This window comes from Pollachius pollachius (genome assembly GCF_949987615.1).
Source record: "Pollachius pollachius genome assembly, chromosome: 9".
Lineage (NCBI taxonomy): Eukaryota > Metazoa > Chordata > Actinopteri > Gadiformes > Gadidae > Pollachius > Pollachius pollachius.
The window spans coordinates 14,672,363-14,692,856 of NC_136942.1; the positions used below are offsets into that span (position 1 = coordinate 14,672,363).

At 41.2% G+C, this 20,494-nt stretch overlaps 3 protein-coding genes across 4 annotated transcripts; 2 read left to right on the forward strand and 1 right to left on the reverse strand.

The window, feature by feature from the left end:
• The first annotated feature begins 304 nt into the window (after positions 1-304).
• Positions 305-11,421, forward strand: gpia (glucose-6-phosphate isomerase a). The gene is made up of 18 exons (XM_079744124.1): positions 305-511; positions 1,513-1,603; positions 2,372-2,440; positions 3,076-3,195; positions 4,595-4,678; positions 6,076-6,222; positions 6,778-6,849; positions 7,060-7,104; positions 7,234-7,287; positions 7,555-7,615; positions 7,881-7,924; positions 8,255-8,407; positions 8,759-8,888; positions 9,025-9,101; positions 9,313-9,441; positions 9,745-9,820; positions 10,209-10,275; positions 10,897-11,421. Exons 1-18 carry the CDS (start codon positions 393-395, stop codon positions 11,018-11,020), a joined length of 1,662 nt encoding a protein of 553 aa, XP_079600250.1. The 5' UTR covers positions 305-392; the 3' UTR covers positions 11,021-11,421.
• Positions 11,422-11,647: 226 nt separating this feature from the next.
• hsd17b2 (hydroxysteroid (17-beta) dehydrogenase 2) lies at positions 11,648-15,054 on the forward strand. Of its 2 annotated transcripts, XM_079744014.1 has the most exons (5): positions 11,648-11,961; positions 12,311-12,526; positions 13,567-13,752; positions 13,845-13,982; positions 14,141-15,053. In XM_079744014.1, the coding sequence occupies exons 1-5, from the start codon at positions 11,682-11,684 to the stop codon at positions 14,491-14,493; spliced, it is 1,173 nt and encodes a 390-aa protein (XP_079600140.1). In that variant the 5' UTR covers positions 11,648-11,681; the 3' UTR covers positions 14,494-15,053. The 2 variants fall into 2 exon arrangements, with proteins under 2 accessions (XP_079600140.1, XP_079600141.1); XM_079744015.1 differs by lacking the exon at positions 13,567-13,752 and having other exon boundaries at positions 14,141-15,054.
• A 14-nt stretch (positions 15,055-15,068) lies between these two features.
• mphosph6 (M-phase phosphoprotein 6) lies at positions 15,069-17,096 on the reverse strand. The gene is made up of 5 exons (XM_079744016.1): positions 16,939-17,096; positions 16,707-16,819; positions 16,098-16,188; positions 15,446-15,549; positions 15,069-15,200 (listed from the first exon to the last, which is right to left on the reverse strand). Exons 1-5 carry the CDS (start codon positions 16,984-16,986, stop codon positions 15,071-15,073), a joined length of 486 nt encoding a protein of 161 aa, XP_079600142.1. The 5' UTR covers positions 16,987-17,096; the 3' UTR covers positions 15,069-15,070.
• Positions 17,097-20,494: the final 3,398 nt, after the last annotated feature.

Here is a 20,494-nt window from a genome sequence, read left to right on the forward strand (position 1 = left end):
ATTGGATAACGATATTGTTGTATTTGTATATTTTACATTTGCCACCAGGTAAAAACATTTATCTACAGTTTAAGATTTAAAATGCAGTCAGAGGGCTATGTATAATACTCGATTTTATGTATACTTGCATTTATATTTATTTTGGTAATACTTGGCAAGCATTCTGTCTACTTGACTACGTTGATCGGCGTCTGTTCAGTTTACGTGCTCTTTATCGCAGTGGGTGGAGTCCAACAAAGGGAGAGGTAACCCCTCCATCTGCTATTGGCTAATCCCGGTCCACCATCTCCCATTGCCTCACTGCGCTGGGCTGTCAAATATCATCACTCTACACACATAAACTTATTTCTGACCAAGGTTTAATTTGAGGGGACCGGTATCATCTCGGCACCATGGGACTTACAAATGATCCAAACTATCAGAAACTGGAGCAATGGTACAAAGCCAACGTTGGAAACCTCAATATGAGGAAAATGTTTGAAGCAGAGAGCGATCGATTCAGCAAATTCAGGTAAAAGAAACAATAATTGCTACTTACTTATCCGTGTCAGAAATAGTATCGTTTATTACCAACATTACCAATGTTCTGTAGCAATAATAATAATAATAATAAAAATGGTTATTTAACGTCAAACGATAACAAGGAAATATAACACAGGATGTCCTGTATGTTGGAAACTGTGAAGACGATTTTTGCTTGGTGACATCTTGTCCAACATATATATATATATACATATAGTTCGTTTTGGTGAAATGTAATATTACCATGTGACACGGGGATCCACATATTGTTATAATCGCGGATGTTCTTTCGCCATTGGACACAACACTGGCGACACAGCTTGCATGAGATATTGTGACAAGGTCATCCTTTAAAATATACACCTCTCGGTTTTTATTTGCAAGCGAAAGCTCTTTCAAAGTGGATCGTCAGGAGACAACCATTGCGGCACTTTTAAACCAGTACATTGACTGTGTGAATCATAAAAAACACGCATAGGCCTCGTATCGTTTGCTAATAATACTAGCTTGCTATAATAGCTAGCTGACATTGACCCACTAGTCTGTAAGTAAAGTGGTAAGGAGCAGCAATATTTGGGTAACTTTTGCTTTTAAAGACATGGATCTGTGCTACATACTAAGAATCTCAAGCGGCCAGTGTGCCTGGTTTCAAGAAAATATTCCCATTAATGTCCGTCTACGTGCGGTCCTGCACACCTCGTCGCAGAACCACTGTGTCTGTCTGCAACTTCCTATGTTGACAGCGGAGCCTACGATATAGTGCATGATTTATTCACTGATCTATAGATAAGGTATTATCTCAATTAATGTCTCCATTTTTTATTAGTACAATATTATATGTTTAATAAAACAACCGAACAATTTGTTATTATAGCAGTTTTTTTTAATTTATGTGGGCGTTTTTTTACGTTATGCATAGGCGATTTGGCTCCCAAGTCAAATATCCGTACCACCTAATTTTGCACTCTGTTCTTGTTTGTTGTTTGACAGTAAGACGCTTGCGACTGACGATGGAGACATCCTGCTGGATTACTCCAAAAATATCATCAACGAGGATGTCATGGCTATTCTTTTTGCTATGGTAACCATCCATTCATGCTACAGTCTTCTTCATTGCTTGTGGTTTTAGCAAGAGAAAAGGCGTGCCGCCCACATTAGCCGTGTATGTTAGGGATGAAGCCGTTTGTGTCAGCTGTAATGAAACATAAGCCCCTCTGCTGGTAGCAATATTGCTTGGTCTATGCCTTCCCATGAAGCAATGTTTTGTGTGTGTGTCTGTGTCTGTGTCTGTGTCTGTGTGTGTGTGTGTGTGTGTGTGTGTGTGTGTGTGTTGTCAATGCCTATTGCTTCAACCACCAGGAGATTCTATTGTGCTTGTCGGGACCTGACCTGCTTGCCTTCCCCTCGCTGGGAACATGAATGTTTCTGCTCTATCGCTTCTTCCAATCAGTCACTGAACTAAGTCAACCTTTGTCAAAAGCAAAACCTGAAGCATACCCTCTGATTTTGAGAGTCAATCACACGTATTTCAGGACACAATCACCAGGCCAACTAGAGCAGTGTCGCTGTTTTCACTTATTCTGATAACATCTCCTGGAAGGTGGTTGCAAAGCACGTTTTAACTGAAAGGGACTCAATGACTTCCTCTTCCAAATCGAGGAAGCAAATATTGGTAAACGACAGCAATTGTCTGTCTTCACACACATGCCATTGTGGAAATGCAACCGTATGTGACAAGGTTATGTTTGGGTTGTGACTTACACAATGAGAGTCGGGCTACCAAGTGTGTTGCAGGTATTACACACATTGTTCCTCCTCCCCCCCCCCCCCCCCCCCCCCTTCCATACAGGCCAAGTCAAGGGGAGTTGAGGAGGCAAGAGAGAAGATGTTCTCAGGGGATAAAATCAACTTCACAGAGGTACTGCCAAATGAATAAAACGAACACAACCAATGGGGCACAGTAAAATACAACTCATCAGGCCTGCACACCATCTTATCTAGTGAAGTATACTAACTAGAGTATTGCTAACAATAGGCTAATGCTATCTGCCACAGTCGGGGTGATGACAGGTTTAGTACTCTGTATGAATTCCTGCCAAATTAAGAATGATATCTGGTGTTGAGAAAGACGGCTGCCAGACAATAGACCACCGCATTGTCTGGGTCACCGGTATTCTCAGAGACTGAGACTATGCATTGTGCTTAGTCATTCAGGCCAGGGGCGTACACACACACACACACACACACACACACACACACACACACACACACACACACACACACACACACACACACACACACACACACACACACACACACACACACACACTGTAATGCAATGGTGTTGCATAACACTTACATCATAGTGACTGTGTAGTTTGTATGACATTGTAATGAAAGGGACCAGGATGTTCAACATGCATGACCAGTGATGTCGAAAGGCAAATGGATCCTGGTCTCGTTTGAATAAATCACATTATGTGCATGAGTTTGTGTTGCATTTACGAATAACACCACAGAGTGTCCCTTACTGAATAATTTCTGTGTATGTAGGGTCGTGCTGTTCTCCACGTCGCCCTTCGTAATCGCTCTAACACGCCCATCCATGTGGACGGCAAAGACGTCATGCCAGAGGTCAACGGGGTCCTGAACAAGATGAAGGCCTTCTGCCATGTGAGTCGTGTGGGTGTGTGTGTGTGTGTGTGTGTTTGTGTGTGTGTGCGCCTGCGTGCTGCATGCTACATGTTAGTATTGGCTGTTGTAGTCTTTTGTGCTCTCCTGCTATGGTTCTCAGACATGCTCACCTTTTTAACTCTGAATTACAGTGTTAAGGTGATGCGTTGCTCACATTTTGATCAGGTACTATTCTTGGGTGTCTCCCAAGTCTCATAGAAGTCCGAGGTCAAAAAGTAGTGGAACCAGTCTTTCCTGTGCTACAGTAGCAAATACATATTTGTCCGTGGAATTAACACAAATGGTTGTATGCTTTATTTGTGACATCTATAAAATGTAAAATCGTATCACAATCTTAGCATCATCCTTCCGGTTCTTGTCTAGTTCTAGTCCTGTTAGGTCTAGTCTAATCTGAGTCATGTTGGGTCTAGTCTCAGTCCTGTTTGGTCTAGTCTCTGTCCTGTTGGGTCTAGTCTAGTCTCATTCCTATTGGGTATAGTCTAGTCTCTGTCCTGTTGGGTCAAGTATAGTCTCTGTCCTGTTGGGTCTAGTCTAGTCTCATTCCTATTGGGTATAGTCTAGTCTCATTCCTATTGGGTCTAGTCTAGTCTCATTCCTATTGGGTATAGTCTAGTCTCATTCCTATTGGGTATAGTCTAGTCTCTGTCCTGTTGGGTATAGTCTAGTCTCATTCCTATTGGGTATAGTCTAGTCTCAGTCCTATTGGGTATAGTCTAGTCTCAGTCCTATTGGGTATAGTCTTGTCTCTGTTCTGTTGGGTCTAGTCTAGTCTCAGTCCTGTTTCGTCTAGTCTCTGTTCTGTTGGGTCTAGTCTAGTCTCAGTCCTGTTTCGTCTAGTCTCTGTTCTGTTGGGTCTAGTCTAGTCTCATTCCTATTGGGTATAGTCTAGTCTCAGTCCTATTGGGTATAGTCTAGTCTCAGTCCTATTGGGTATAGTCTAGTCTCATTCCTATTGGGTATAGTCTAGTCTCTGTCCTGTTGGGTCTAGTCTAGTCTCATTCCTATTGGGTATAGTCTAGTCTCTGTTCTGTTGGGTCTAGTCTAGTCTCATTCCTATTGGGTATAGTCTAGTCTCTGTCCTGTTGGGTCTAGTCTAGTCTCAGTCCTGCTGGGTCTAGTCTAGTCTCTGTCCTGTTGGGTCTAGTCTAGTCTCTGTCCTGTTGGGTCTAGTCTAGTCTCTGTCCTGCTGGGTCTAGTCTAGTCTCAGTCCTGCTGGGTCTAGTCTAGTCTCTGTCCTGCTGGGTCTAGTCTAGTCTCTGTCCTGTTGGGTCTAGTCTAATCTCAGTCCTGCTGGGTCTAGTCTCCGTCCTGTTGGTTCTGAATACAGCTTCGTTACAGCTTTTCCAGGTTGTGACCTGTGGATTGGGATTGTTTTCAGAAAGTGCGCAGTGGCGATTGGAAGGGCTTCAGTGGAAAGGCCATCACGGATGTGGTCAACATCGGCATCGGAGGCTCTGACCTGGTGAGTACCGCACCCCCTGAGCCCTTCCCCATGTCATTATGTGCTGCTATGAGAACCTTCATATTGAAGGCTGATGCTCTGTTACCTTGCGAGTCAGCTGGATTCGCTAGATTATGATCCCACAGGAATCAATTTAGCCCGGCTTCAAGCTGTGCGTTTGTGCCTGAACTTTTCCGATCAGCTAAGTGAAAAGTGATTGACAGTGATGGATGGATGGTTCATCCAATCACCTGCCAAGTATCTTTTGAAATTGCCTGCAAAACGCCAAACTCCAACCCTGCCAGCAAACACCAAACCCTAACCATAGAATGTTTGCCAAAGCATACAACTACAATTTTCATACAATGCCATTGGTTTGATGCCATTGGTCGGTGCAGTGGGCTGTAAAAATACAGACACAATCATTGTGACTTGAATGCTTTTCAACAAGTGTTTCTTCAGGCTTTTCCCACTCACAAGCTCGATGTTCATCATATGAACTTGTATTTAACAAACTGATTTTTACTTGCAAACCGATTTATATTCGTTTAAATTAGCTTCACACTCTCTTAATAGAAAGAGGAAGTCAACCTAAGTACAAAGATTTATTATGCGACAGGAAACAAAGCAGTGCTTTGTTTACTTATCGGTTTGCAATCTCCAAGAGATGAGGCAACGGATCTTTGTGAGTTTGATTGTGAAAGTTCAGGTGTCAACCGTGAGGATGAGAAGGTTTGGCAACTGAATTGTATTAACAGAATTGCATTAACATTTCGGTCAGGTATCACTAGGATTATGAGGCAATGGTGATTGTCCAAAGTACAAAGTGTAACTTTAGCAGAGATTGAGGATTCAGCCTATTGGCAAACATAATATAGATTCATAGATTAGAACTGATTAACATGGCACCACCATGGTGGGTCTATATGACAGAACTGCCTTGTGGCTTCTGGACAGAACACAATGTGAAAATGGGGTTTAGGAATAGCCTGCTGAATTAAAAAAAAAATATATATATATATACAATACAATATTTGAAGGGGCCGCACTCAGTTGAAATTGTTAGGCAGTAGCCATGAACAGCCCCTAGCACTAAAGTCACTGCTGACAAACACCTTGTCATTTTGCATTAGCTGCTGGCCTCACGTAACTGACGTCAGCAGCTAAAGCAACATGACAACATTTCACCCTAGATGAATGTCAACTGGTCTCCACCAAGAAGCCTGTGTTTCAGCCTCAGTTATTTACAAAGAGAGAGCTGGGGAAATGTGAGGAATGATGGTGCATAGACACTATTTGAGTGTTTTTGGTGTTAGTTAGGGGATGTTGTATAATGTGGCCAGTGAAGCCATTTAAAGACTGTAACTGTGATTAAGGGTTATATAAATGAAATGAACGGTTTCCCTGTTGGTCCCTAGGGACCGCTCATGGTTACGGAGGCCCTCAAGCCCTACTCTGAGGGAGGACCAAACGTGTGGTTTGTGTCCAACATCGACGGCACACACCTCGCAAAGACCCTGGCTCAGCTCAACCCAGAGACCTCCCTCTTCATCATCGCCTCCAAGGTAGGGGGAATACACTTAATCTTATACACACACTCAGACGGGCACACAGTTACACAGGTACTAGTTTGCCGATGGACGTGCAACCAGAAACTCTCTGCTTTGATTATAGCATCAGCCTCAATATTTGAAGTAATCACATTTTTACAATACGTATAATGCGTATCCCTTGTTGGTGTGATTTGGCATAAAGAAATTATATTTTACAGTTACCCATGAATAATGAGCACAATGACTCTCAAAACAAATAATGTATTTTAATTTAAATTAATCCTTATATGACTAGCTTTCTTTTCTTGATACCCATTCCATCCTAATTCCTAATTCTTCCCTAATTTATAATAATTTATTATTATTTCATTCTGAAAGATGGAACTCTGTATATTTTGACGCTCACATTTATAGTGTGGCTGACGGCCTGACGGTTTGTTGTTCTGTGAAACGTTATCTGTCCATTCGCTGGAGGGGAAGGGGATCAATCTGTTTGTTTGTCCGTGACCAAGACCGACACGACATGTCCTCTGGGCTCAATCGTTCTCTGGGTCCCTCTCGTTTCAGACGTTCACCACCCAGGAGACCATCACCAACGCAGAGTCAGCGAGGGAATGGTTCCTGAAGACTGCCAAGGACGTAAGTGGATTAGTCTGCTGAAGACCTAGTTGGTCAGCAGAAATCTGATCGCAGGCGGCAATGCCGTGGCGTCATCGGCTAATGAACTGTTTTGTTTAAATCTGTCTGCCTTTTGTATTCCTTGATCGTGTTTTATCAAAAGAGACAAAGTATCATCATAGCTGGATTTCATAAATGTCATGTTATCCTTCTCCCCTTTTTGTTACACAGCAAGCCACCGTAGCCAAGCATTTTGTGGCCCTCTCTACCAATGCAGTGAGTAGCCATGTTTTCAGCTTCTGTCTTACTTTCTGAATCATGTAATCCGAGTCCCCTCCCTTAAAGGCATTGTGAATCATCCCCTCACTCTCTGTCTCTCTCTCTCTCTCCCTCTTTCTCCTCCAGCCCAAAGTCAAGGACTTCGGCATTGACACCAACAACATGTTTGAGTTCTGGGATGTAAGTATTCAACATTAAATTGCTGACTTACTGTGCTCGTATGAACACAACCGCACCTGCATGCTGTTTTACCTAACTTAAATATCTACTATATGACACTTAATGGCACCAATAAAAAAATCTAAAAATATAATGTATCGAATTTTTGCTGGACCTGCAAGTATACTAGAACAAACCAAACAATTGCTGCTTAAACAGGGCTTTCTCTGTGCGCTTATTGGTTGACTGACTATGATGTTGTGTTGGGTTGTGTCTGCTTATCCTCAGTGGGTTGGAGGCCGCTACTCGCTGTGGTCCGCCATTGGTCTGTCCATTGCACTGCACATAGGTATGTCTGCCTGGGCTGGAGCCTAGACCCACTCAGTCGTAATGCACTGTGGGGCAACTCTCGGATTGAATTGACTAATCGATTGAGAGTCACTGTTTTGAGTTTAAGTTCCAGCTTGATGACATTATGTCCCTGAAAACCTGTTACAAATATAATTCCAGCACTAACTCATAGCGCTGGATATATCTATTCAAGTCATACAATGTTTGTATATTTCTATGTGTATTTACGATAATCTATTTTGCATTCGGCTGCTGGTCTCCAGGCTTTGAAAACTTTGAGCAGCTTCTCTCTGGGGCTCACTGGATGGTAGGAACCACTTTCTCTAGCCATGCTCTGTAGGATTGATTTAGGTTGTTGCATTAGAGGGCGCCAAAGAGTATAGTCACAGTGACTCACTTGACTTATTGTCCTTTTTCATCTGTACTTGCAGCAGAACATTGTGATGTTGTTAGTTGGTGTTTTGTTAATACTTTGTAAAAGTAGGAATGTCCATGCTTTTACTGATATATTTTTATGATGATGATGATGATGATGATGATGATGATGATGATGATGATGATGATTATTATATTAAACAAATAAAGCCAGCAAACCTACCTTACAATAACCGACGGTTGTATCCTCTTTGGTCACCAGGACAACCATTTCCGCAGCACTCCATTGGAGCAGAACGTGCCGGTGGTGCTGGCTGTGCTTGGCATCTGGTACATCAACTTCTTCCAGGCAGAGACCCACGCCATGCTGCCCTATGACCAGTACATGCACCGCTTCGCTGCCTACTTCCAGCAGGTCAGTAAGAGTTTAGTACTTTAGAGAGTCAGGGGTTACCACGATCCCCATGGTAACCATCCCATTACCATATCGAATGATGAGGGCTCCAACTTGCAAATATAAAGAACATTATTATCTTTCAATTGAATAATTTTTTTGTTGTAACAATACAGTAAGCTACTTTATAGTGAAGCATGTTGTCGAGGTGCAATCACCAATTCTGTAGTTGACTACATTTCCCTGGAAAATATTGTCTTAGAGACCAACTGTTGCAGACATATGTATCCATATTATTATTATCATCATTCATTTTTTTTTATTATATAGATAGATATAAAAAAAACTCCAATGTGTTGGTCTTATCCACAGGGGGACATGGAGTCCAATGGAAAGTACATCACTAAAGACGGTGCCCGTGTCGGTTACCACACCGGACCCATCGTCTGGGGCGAGCCAGGCACCAACGGACAGCATGCTTTCTACCAGCTCATCCATCAAGGTGCTACAGCCACTCGGCTCTGAACGGAGACACCAACATGTGTCTCAGTAATAAACCAAATGCTAAGTGGACAGGTAGCATGTCTTTCCTGCTTATTGTGTTCCGCTGCGTAACTGAAGGATCTTTGTCTCCAAAGGCACCCGCATGATTCCTGCAGACTTCCTGATTCCTGCCCAGTCCCAGAACCCAATCAGAGACAGCCTTCACCATAAGGTACCGCCCACATTTACTATTTACTTTCAGCTTTGTTAAATAATGACCTTTTTTGTCTAATAATATCAATTCATGCACGATAACCTTTTTACAATTTTCAGTAAGATCTTAATACGAATAACCAAAACCGGTGCCGAATGAGATGCATGTGGCGGTGCTTTTTTGGTGTGCTTTTGCGTAGTAAAAATCCGCAATCTGTGATGTTACACAGATTCTGGCGGCCAACTTCCTGGCCCAGACTGAGGCGCTGATGAAGGGGAAGACCTCCGAGGAGGCCCGCGAGGAGCTGGTTGCCGGGGGCCTGGGAGGAGAAGCCCTGGACAAGCTCCTGCCCCACAAAGTAGGTGGAGGAGGGCAGCGTTGCCCTCATCAGTGTGCTGTTTGGTCGTGATGAAGGGTACAAACAGTGTTTCTGCTGCTACCAATGAACCCACTTTACTGCACTGCAAAGACCCAATCTATTCTATTGCACCGAATTGCAACAATTCAGCCATGTATCCTTCCATCCACAAATGGAAAACAAATTTTCTGCCAAGGCGATATTCTTCTCTACATGATGTGATAATTCCTGTATTTTTTGCACAAAAATAGTGGCCCCTTAAAAGCTTACGTATTGAGTGTTTCCTCTGTATTTCCATGCAAGGTATTCGAGGGGAACAAGCCTAGCAACTCCATCGTCTTCAAGAAGTTGACTCCCTTCGTGCTGGGAGCACTGGTTGGTAAGTCGGGATTGTAACTGTTTTTACTAAGCCACCCGGTAATTAAGTATGCTGTGGTGTCCTTGCGTAAAGCTGTACAGATGAAATAACCTAAGGCTCGGTATACATGATTCATTGTGGACAGGGAAAGGCTTTTAATAGATCATTTTGACTGATACTGGTTTGTCTCTAAATGGCAATGTTTTAATAAGCCAGCATCTTATGTTCTTTGGAGAACCAGAAATGAACCCGGGAAATTTCTAAATAAAAAAAATATTTTATTTTTAACCTAAGGAAAAAACAGCAATTAGTTTTCCCTTTTGTGATATGAAAATAGTCCCAACCTTCCCCATCATAGTTTCACCGATGAATCACTGTTTATTTATGGGCTTTTGTTCTCTCTTTCTAGCCATGTACGAGCACAAGATCTTTGTACAGGGGGTGATGTGGGATATCAACAGCTACGATCAGTGGGGGTAAGAGAGTGACCTTGATACATTTCTGGAGCTGTATTGGTGGTGTTGTATGCCTTGAGAAGTAACAGCATTTAAGGTCAAACTATATAGATAGAACAATCAGAAACCAGGACCTGTATGGGTTAGAAGTTACTTTAGTAGGAAGTCATATGTTCTCAGGTCATTTTTAAAATACCTCCTGTAGTGTATTTACTTTTTAACTGTAATGATTCTCGCTGTGTATATCACAAAATAAACTCTTAACAAATTCACAATGAATGTATTCTACTTGATTCTTACTAAATCCAAGCCATCGTTCAACAAAAGAATAATCTATCACCCAGATTCTAAATCAATACCTGGGTGCGGCTGTGTATTTGGCGGAGAGCCACTTACAGCAATTGCCATTCTTACTGACTTAAAACTTGTATTATGTATGCTTGAATTGCAGCAACAGGTATATTTATATAACTTAAAGACGAGACAATTTATAGAGAACATTTCTCATTCATACTTTTTTTTTTTGTAAATAGCTGCAGTAGAGAAGTTGCATAGTGCAGGTCTAAATATTCCGATAATCACCTAACACCAGACTGACTGAATGCTGTGGATGAAATAACATGCTGTGGTCCCGTTGCACAGGGTGGAACTGGGAAAGCAGCTCGCCAAGAAGATCGAACCGGAGTTGAAGAGCGCCGATGAGATCACCTCCCACGACTCCTCCACCAACGGGCTCATCAGCTTCCTCAAGCAGAACTTCGCCTGACCTCCTCATCACCATCCCCCCGGTCATGATGCCCCATGCCATGTCCACTAGTTGGGAGGTCCACTCTGTAGTCGCTGAATTTGCTTATCTGTTTGACGCGTGTACGTTCTCTGTCGATCGTCATAGCCCCTGACACACTGGTAACCAAGCACTTTATGTTTGTGATCATTGGTCAGCTAATTTTAATGTCAATCATGTCTACGGTATAAGGGAATAACTTGCCAAAGGGAGTGACCAGTAGCTATTTCCTAAAGGACTGTTATCAATATCACCTCCCTCAAATGCATACATATATTTCTGTAATATATGAATTTGACCTTTTATCCTCCCTCCAAACACACACACACTTCCAAGACATTGGCCACTGACTTTCAGAATAAATGTTCCATTCGTCACTTTAATTGTTCTCCTGAGTGGTTATTGTGGAGAATAAAAAAATAAAATAAAGCATGTGTTTTTGATAGTGGTTATGATCATAATGGGGTGTGGATGTGTCAAGGACTTGTGTTTCCTGCGGGTAGGCGTTGACAAATTGAAAACAAAACAGGTTCCTAAACACGTACCATGTCACACATAAAAAAACATGACCAGGGCGTGGCTTCATATTTGTGGCTGTCGTAGTGCGTCTCGATGTCTACTGATCATTCAGACAGACTGGTAGATGACTTGCAGAATGGAAGTCTCAGAGGGCTTGTTCTGGGGCTGTGCTGTTTGCATCCTGGCCACAGCTTTATACGTTTGGCTGTGGGGACAGGAAGGGGGTTGCCTTGCTGGGTTGGGGGCTGCAGCCACGTTGGCCCTAGAAGGTCAGCTGTACGTTGGGGGCTTCCACGGAGTCTTTGGAGTGCTTACTATGTGCTGTTGCTTCGGTGTACAACATCTTATTCGGGGACGAAGCAATGAGTTTTTACCCATTCATGGAAAATCGGTGCTGATTACAGGTAAGGTTTATTTTTCATAAACACAAGTTGGTTTTTGTTTGTATGGTATTAAACATTAAAATAAAAAACATGTTTAATCAAATCATTATTTAGGGGCTTATTAATTTGTAATATTCTTGTGACAGGAGTGAACCCTTAGTGTTAAAAAATGCTCATGCATGAGATTGTAACATTTACAGAGTTTAACTCTGTAAATGTTACAATCTCATGACAACCTTAAGACATGCCTGAAACATACCAAACCTTGTTTCCTACCCAACCCTCGAGTGAATGGAACACCTTTTTCATTCTGTTTCCTTGTGGCATCTTGGCACAAAGATAGCAGCCCATTGATGCATCCCCCTTACAGGCTGCGATACAGGTTTCGGCCATGCACTGGCTAAGGAGCTCAGCGACAGGGGGGTACAGGTGTTTGCTGGTGTGCTGGATGTGCACGGTTCTGGGGCCCAGGAGCTGAAGAAGCATGGGTCCCGTCGTCTGGAGGTGCTTCAGCTGGATGTGACGGACCACTCTCAGGTGGACCGGGCGCTCCGGCAAATAACGGCTGCTCAGCTGGGGGAGGGAGGTGAGGTGATTCTGCCTACAGCTCAGATCTTTCTAATTATTCAATGGTCAAGGTTTGACTCCAAACAAAGCCTTTAATGATTATTAATAAACACAAAGTATCAGTGGCATCACTAGGCTGTTTTATTTGGGGCTAAAGCCCCGGATATGATTTAATTAGCCCTGAATACAATTTTTGGATAAAAAAAAACCAAACATAACCACTGTTCAACACACCGCAACCTCAAGTGAATTAACCAATCCTATCCCCAGTCAGATCCATTTATATATATATGTATATTTAAGGTCTGTCTCACTTGTATTCATTTTACTCAAAGCTTTACTTAAAGCTATAATAAACTGTGTATTTTGTTTATTTAGGTAAAGCATTATGAAAAAAAACTGCATGCACAATAAAGCATACAATAAAATTGCCTCGTGTACATTTTCCCTCTGGGCTAAGCCCCGGATGTTTATGAAACCCAGAAACGCCCCTGCTAAGCGTCAAGTTCATGGTCAGATTGTACTTGTCCTGTATTAAAAGGGGCAGTGCAGAATTGAGTGGCCTTTAGCTATATGGACTTGGTAGAGATGGGATGTACTGTTCATAAGTATGTTTTAAGTAGTGTACAATCCCATGCAGATATTAATCTGGTTTTCGTAACCTCTGAATGAGCTCTATATTTATATAGGGAGCGGGTCTACATCCAGGGAGCCTGCTATATTGCAGCATCATGTTTCTACAGTGCCGCCCCAAACTGTTAAATTATGCTTTGACTTCTAATTATTTTTATCCTTATTCCCTGTAAACTATGACTTTTAGTTTTACAGACTAAATACAATTGAGCTCATCACTTGATACCATTTCATTTTGAAAGTATCAACGGGTAACTTAAAGGCAAGTACAGAGCACAGTAGCTTCTCCTACTCCCTTGCAACGGAGGGGTGAGGGTTTAGTGACCGCTAGATACCACTAAATCCAACTGACTACCTTTCGATAGAAAGATGGTAAACCGTCCCATCGGCCTGTGCCATTGGTGATATGTCTCCCTCTCATGGCAGGTCTCTGGGGTCTGGTAAATAACGCAGGCGTCCTTGGCTGTTTGGCTGATGCCGAGATTCTGCCCTTCACAACCTTCAGAAGATGCATGGAGGTCAACTACCTGTCTGCAGTCTACCTGTGTCAGGTGTTCCTTCCTTTGCTTCGGAGATCGAAGGGCAGGATAGTCAATGTCACCAGCATGGGAGGTAGATTCAGCTGAAAAGCACAGGGGGAGCTGCTGCATCGGACCTAGGAATATCTCTACTTCATGTATTCACTGAGATATCTGCTGTTTTAGGTGAGGTGCCCTTCTGCTTCTTCTCTGCCTATGGAGCCTCAAAGGCAGCTCTTGGTTGCTTTTCCAGAGTGCTGAGAATGGAGCTGGCTGCTTGGGGTGTCAAAGTGGTTGTCATTCAACCTGCAGGCTTCAGAACGAGTAGGTCCTCCGTTTGACCCACGTCGACCTCTACTCTTTGCAGTATGACTAGATTTCCCAATTAACACACGTTTTAGAAAATCAACAAGCTCGGGTGAACTTATTGGTCTGAGATGCGTTCTTTTTGCTAATAAACTCGAGGTTCATGTTGGTTTCAGACATCTTCAAAGGCTGTGAAGAAAGCAAAAAGAAAATTCTCCAAAATCTACCGTCAGTTATCTGCGACGACTATGGGGAGACGTACGTTTGCTCCATGCAAGACTGCCTCTCCAAAGTGGGCCAACAGTCGCCAGAGGACCTGCGACCCGTGCTGAACGACATGTGCCACGCACTCATGGCTCCATCCCCCAAGGCCCTCTACACCCCGGGACAGATGGCCTGGCTGCTCCCCCACCTCTACCACCTCTGTCCCACGGTCATCTCCGACAAGCTCCTTAAAGGCCACAAGTTTGTTGACTGTGAGCCAGCAGGTTTAAGTCCAAAAGCTGGTTCAGAGTTGACTCGGACTTAGTAGTGAGATCGAAGCCTGTTTAGGACCCTTCTTTAAACCATTGTTGTCATTACGTTCACCAACTCCTGCCACTATGCGGTCATTGATGGGGTCTTGGTCATGAATGCTTAGCTATGACCATCAAGTTGTTTGTAGTACCAGAATAACTAAAACCTCATTGTAAAACAAGGATCAGAACTATAACTGTATTGGATATTTCCCCTCTATCAGCACATGTTTACATTACCATAATCTTTCAATCCAGGTAATATTCTATGCAATAAACTACTCTTGAGTAGTTTTTATTTTTTTTAATCTATAAAGGGCAAGGGAGATTGAACATTAAGTCATTAGTTTAATTGACTCGTATCCAAATGTAATGCGATTGTAACAAATCTATTACAGAAGAGATCACATTGCATGTCCATGAACCTCAAAATATATACATTTAGAAAAAAGGATGTATAACATCCAAACATCTTAAAATAATGTTATATCCGAGGATATTCCTTATAAAAAGTACTGACTAAAGTACTGACTAGGAAAAGAAAACACATTAATATAGTAATACACAGCTGTTTAGTCCAGTGTTAATGGGCTAATCTTGAGGTTTTAAAAATATCTTCTTGGTAGGTTCTGTAACAGTTTGGACAACGTCCTCTTCGATAGCAGATCTGTCCCTCTTCTTGGCAAACTTTTTCTTCATACTGCCTACGAGACTCTCGTACCTTGAAAATGTGTAAACATTGAAGAGATGACGTAAGAGTATGGTCACGTTGAAACACAAGTAAAATATGGAATCCTTAGTATTTTTTAAAATGTAATTCATCAACAACCAACACAAGGAAAATGGAAATTGTTGCTGCAGCAGCAAAGTAAAAGTTTTTGTTTTGAAAAATCGAAATCAACTAATAACAAAGACAATAAATGCATTAACTTTAATGCTATAATTATTAATTGGAGGGGACCTAACCTTATGGCCATTTCTTCATCAGTGACATCTGTTATCATTCTGCTTAAGTCCTCCACATCCTCCTCTTCGGTTTCCTCCTGGACATTCATCAACAGCATGAGCTTCTGTAGTAGACGCAACAGAAGACATGTTTCTTGACCGATCACAATTAAATTAGCCATGAATTCTGCGCCTTTTTTCCAAATAATTAGCAATATATGTGTATATATCCTTATGAAAACATGTTTCTATGGAGACACTCTCGCCAATGCAGAAGGTTGGGGACCAAACTACACTGTCCATGTAAACCACTCTCAATGTCTAGTCTATTCATTGAGAGTTCTGCTAATGCATGTTCCCTTATGAAAAGTATCAGTGCTTTCTTCCTGATGACACATAAGGGAGACCAGTCGGTACTTTCAAACAACAGACTATTCATTGGAAATTCGTTATGAAGACTAGTGTAGTTTTGTCTTCAGCCATCTGCGGTGTTCATACATAGCACATCCTGAACTGGGACATATAAGTACACCATTCTATTTATCATTGCACAAAAGTGAGTAACACACAAGGTGGTACTGCATAGCAGAGGTGATGCATAGCAGGTAATTATATAGAAGAGAAAGTATGCACAAAGGTAGGGCTTGTAAAACAATGAGAATTTAAGACCAACCTCCACTTCAGGATTAAAACCTTTGAATGATATACGGCCATACTTGAGGTCCTCACACGGCACAAAACTCCTTTCTTCGATGATTTGGTTCCTGAGATGTCAAAACAAAAACATTACAAAAATCGCACGTTGCACAGCTATTTTTAAGGGGAGCGTATCTATGTTCCCCGGGTCCTATGTTCCCCGCTTCGTATGTGACCGGGGAACATAGGACCCTGTGAGCAAATCTTTTTTTCGTAGGATGGTAGGGCAAGTACGGCCTTTTTCGCCTCTGATCGGTTAGAATGTCTCTCCTCCGATTGGTTATGGTTAGGGTTAGGTTTAGGGTTAACCCTCACCCTAACCCTAACCCTAAACATGACTCTAACCCTTTGCACCCGGGGAACATAGGACCTGGGGAACATAGGGATGACCCCATTTTTAAGTCCAGTTGTCAAATACAATCTGTTATTCAACATCTTGGTTATAATAACGTCTGACCAATTATAATTTCAGTGATCAATACTATTTAAAACTGAAACATTGATCTGAAAGCGTTTTGCTTTCTTCATTACGTGGTTACTTAAACGTGGACAGCACAAGTCAACATAGATTGTGATTAGCACATACTCTTTAGCCTTGAGCTCTGGCAGGTCAAGATACCAGTGCTCATCGCTTATGATTCTTTTCTCGTCCTCTTCCAGCTGTTTCTTAGTCTCTGCGTCAAGGCCTCTCTGCATGAACTAGAAAACATCAAGACACAGGTACATAAGGTAAGTAACTTGGTTACCAAAATCAAGTAGCTTCATTAGCTGGCACAGCATGGGTGGCTAAGACTAGCACGTTGCTAGCAACCACTTACCTTCATGCGTAAGAGGTTTTTAGAGAGTTTTGCTGCATCGTTAGACATCGCTGAACAAATGTATACGTTCACTTCAAGAGCTATGTATAATAGCCTGATTATGATGAACGTGTGCTGTCACCCAAGCCACGAGTTTACTTTGAGTCTCCCAGGCGGCCGGTGTTCATATCCAGACCCAATCAATCGAGCACAGGGCGCATTTTAGAATGACGTGAGGTTGAAGTCTGCCTACACGGTTTAATCAATACGGGTAACGGGATTGTTCTGGTTTTGTTTACAACGGATACATCAATAACACTAATCGAAAATGCCTGTGGCATGAAAGATGTACGATTTATATGCACCAAAACAGATATCAAAGGCATTAAAAGAGTTGACATTAGGACCACATAGATGATAACCGATAACCATGATGATGCCAAACAGCAGGAAATATGACAAAATTGATAGCGTGTTGAATAGCGTGGTTAACAATCAAGCAGGGAAACAAACAAGCAAATAAAAAAATAAAAAAACATGCAATCAGAGAGAAATATATGTTAATCGATCCATCCATCTAGGCTATGAAATCTGAAACATTTAATCAATTTATCTGACAAGTGAACGCGGGATCTCCAGTAGAGGGCACACTTGAGACAGTAAGGACAGAGCCTCTACCAGATTTATTGTTTTTGGCAGTATAGATATTTTTGGTAGTATTTGCATATATAATAATAATAATATGCATATATATATGCATATTATTATTATTATTATTATTATTATTATTATTATTATTATTATTTTCAATGCCTGCCTATACATACACACATTTTCTCTAAATATGTGTGTATGTAAAACATTGTTGCACAATCTAGGAAATATTTCCTTGGAATGCAATGATTTTAGGAAGAATATTAAATGCCACATAACAGATATATTGTTGGTACATACTATCACATTAAAGTGTGTGTGTGTGTGTGTGTGTGTGTGTGTGTGTGTGTGTGTGTGTGTGTGTGTGTATAAAATAGTTCTATAAAATAGTTAATTCAATATATTTGAGAACTTTGGTCTTTGGGTGTATTTGCAGCGGCCTCATTTATCCCAACTTCCAAGATAAATTACTTTTGGGAGTGTTCTCTCTTTTTCAGGTCAGAATACCAGACTAACATTCCAGTTAGAAGCTTAAGTAGCACTCGACCATCTCGCTCTCGAATCAGACCACACACCCTGCCCTCTGTCAGTGGACACCGTTCTAAATTATAAACACGTTGCAAATCCGCTTTGCTTGTTTTCTTTATACAATTCTCTAGATTCCATTTTAATCTCCTAATGAAATGTGCCGAAGGTTTCCAAAAATAATTGGGAATTGTTGAAATGCAACATTAAATGAATGCCGTCATTACGAGGCTTTGATCTTGGAGTGGGTCTGTTTTGTTGCGAGGTTGTTTGAGCGAATGATCATCTGTGAATGACATATCCAGTCCCAGCGTTTGAAAAGATAAACACAATTACTGCATTCATATAGACTAAGTGAGAGAGAGACCTCAAGTGTTATTACAAAAGATAAATGCAAGTGCTTTGTGATTGACTCAAGGGAAGTAGCCCTCACAGAATCAAGCATATAGGCTAGGCCCGTAGCAATGTCCAATTCATTCAGCCTAAGTGTTCATCTGGACACAACTTCTGGATCGAACTTCAATGCATTCACTAGGCCATTGAATTATTTGTTTGGATTTTCCTTAAAATAACATAAAGCCTAAATCGAAAGAAACCTAAAGTAATCTAATGAGTTGAGAAACTTGTTTCTCTTTCATTTCCTAATCTGTGGTAATATGGCCGTTTGTTAAGATTGTGAAGACAAAATATGAAAAGGGACTAGATAAGTAAAAATAATATCTTATAACAAAATGTGTCCATATGCAACTAAGTGTATAAATGTACATAAGATGAAGGGATGTCAACGATTGGAATCAGTTTCTAACCCTATATTTATTTGATTTTCCTATTTTTCCCCAATAACAATAAAAAGACAAGTAATAATGAAACAAACAAACAAAAACATATATTGGTGGTTACCGGAAATAGCCTAAAGGAAGGACACAGGATACAAGATTTCAGGTACAGGAGGCTGTAAATAATGGTCGAAAAATCATCTCCATGATAATTCAGATAGGGCTTCCAGACTTTGTATACCTGATCTGTTTTGATGCTTAAAATGCTTGTAAGGTACTCAAAGGAACCAGCTCAAATACAAATTTACACCAACCTTTAACAGAAGCGCCCTGAGCACTATTCTATATATATTTTCTGGCAGCAAAAGTAATAATATGAAATAACCTCTTGCTTGTTAGCCATAGGATTTTTTCCACTTTGGATGGCCTTTTTTAAAAATTTGAATTTGGTTATATTATCTCCATGCCTCCAGATAATTTGTTGTGATGGGATTGGTACAATTATCTTAGTTGTTTTTTTGAAATTCCTAAAACATAGTATCTTGTTATCTACATTTCAATAATGATGATTCAGTGTCAAGCCAAATTGAGGAAGTATCATTCTTTACCTAATCAGATATAAACCTCACACGTTACACTTGACATTGGGCAAATCTTAGCCACGCATAAAACTGGCAAGTTTCTTCCAAATAATGGACCTGAGCCAACTGTTTCAATCTTTAAGGATTCTATTCAAAAACAATATAGGGATAATTTGTGTAGGGTAAAGTAATCTAGGCTACACGTACATTTTTACCAGGGGTTTTCATCATAACCAAGAAACATGCAGTGATTCCAGCACTCTGAAATGTCGTCTTATTTGACCCCATACCTGAATCAGTTACCATTATACAATTGATTAAATGATGGGGCGAAACCTAGGGAGACAACCTAAAAGGAAAGGATGGCATTGGAGTATGATTGCCCACGGGCAAAGCCTCTGACTTGTTTAAGTTAATCCTCTATCCAGAAAAAAAAGGCTAAACAGGTTAATAATCCTAATGAAAGTTGGAGCTGATGTTTCGGGGTTAGATAAGAACACTAGCACATCATTGACATAAAGAGTTAACTTCTGACATACATCTCCCATATGTAAACCACCTATAAAGTGTGTCATTCTTATAGCTGAAGGCTGGATAGCTAGTGCAAAGGGAAAAGTGGTGACAGAGGACAGCCCTGTTGTAACCTTTAGTAAGGTGTTCCTGGTGACCTTACCGGGACGAGACATTCACTCGAAGAACCTTGTTAACAAGTGATACTGCCCATATATTATTAGTATCGATACTCATATCCGGAAGTACTGAGAAAATAAGCATAAATGGTAGGCTATATACTATCTCCACATCATGACCTTAATTAAAAACAGGTTTAAAATATTATTATTTATTATTTATGTTATTTTATTGGTTTATTTGAAACAGGGACCATGTACAAGGTTCATTAATTACGTGGGGTAAAAAAATGGCTTGTACCAGATTATATCTTAAAGCTAATTTCCATCTGCAGTCCCTGGCCAGGTAAGAAGAATAAAATAGGATAAAATGAAATAAGAACAACAGGCGTGCACACACACACACACGCGC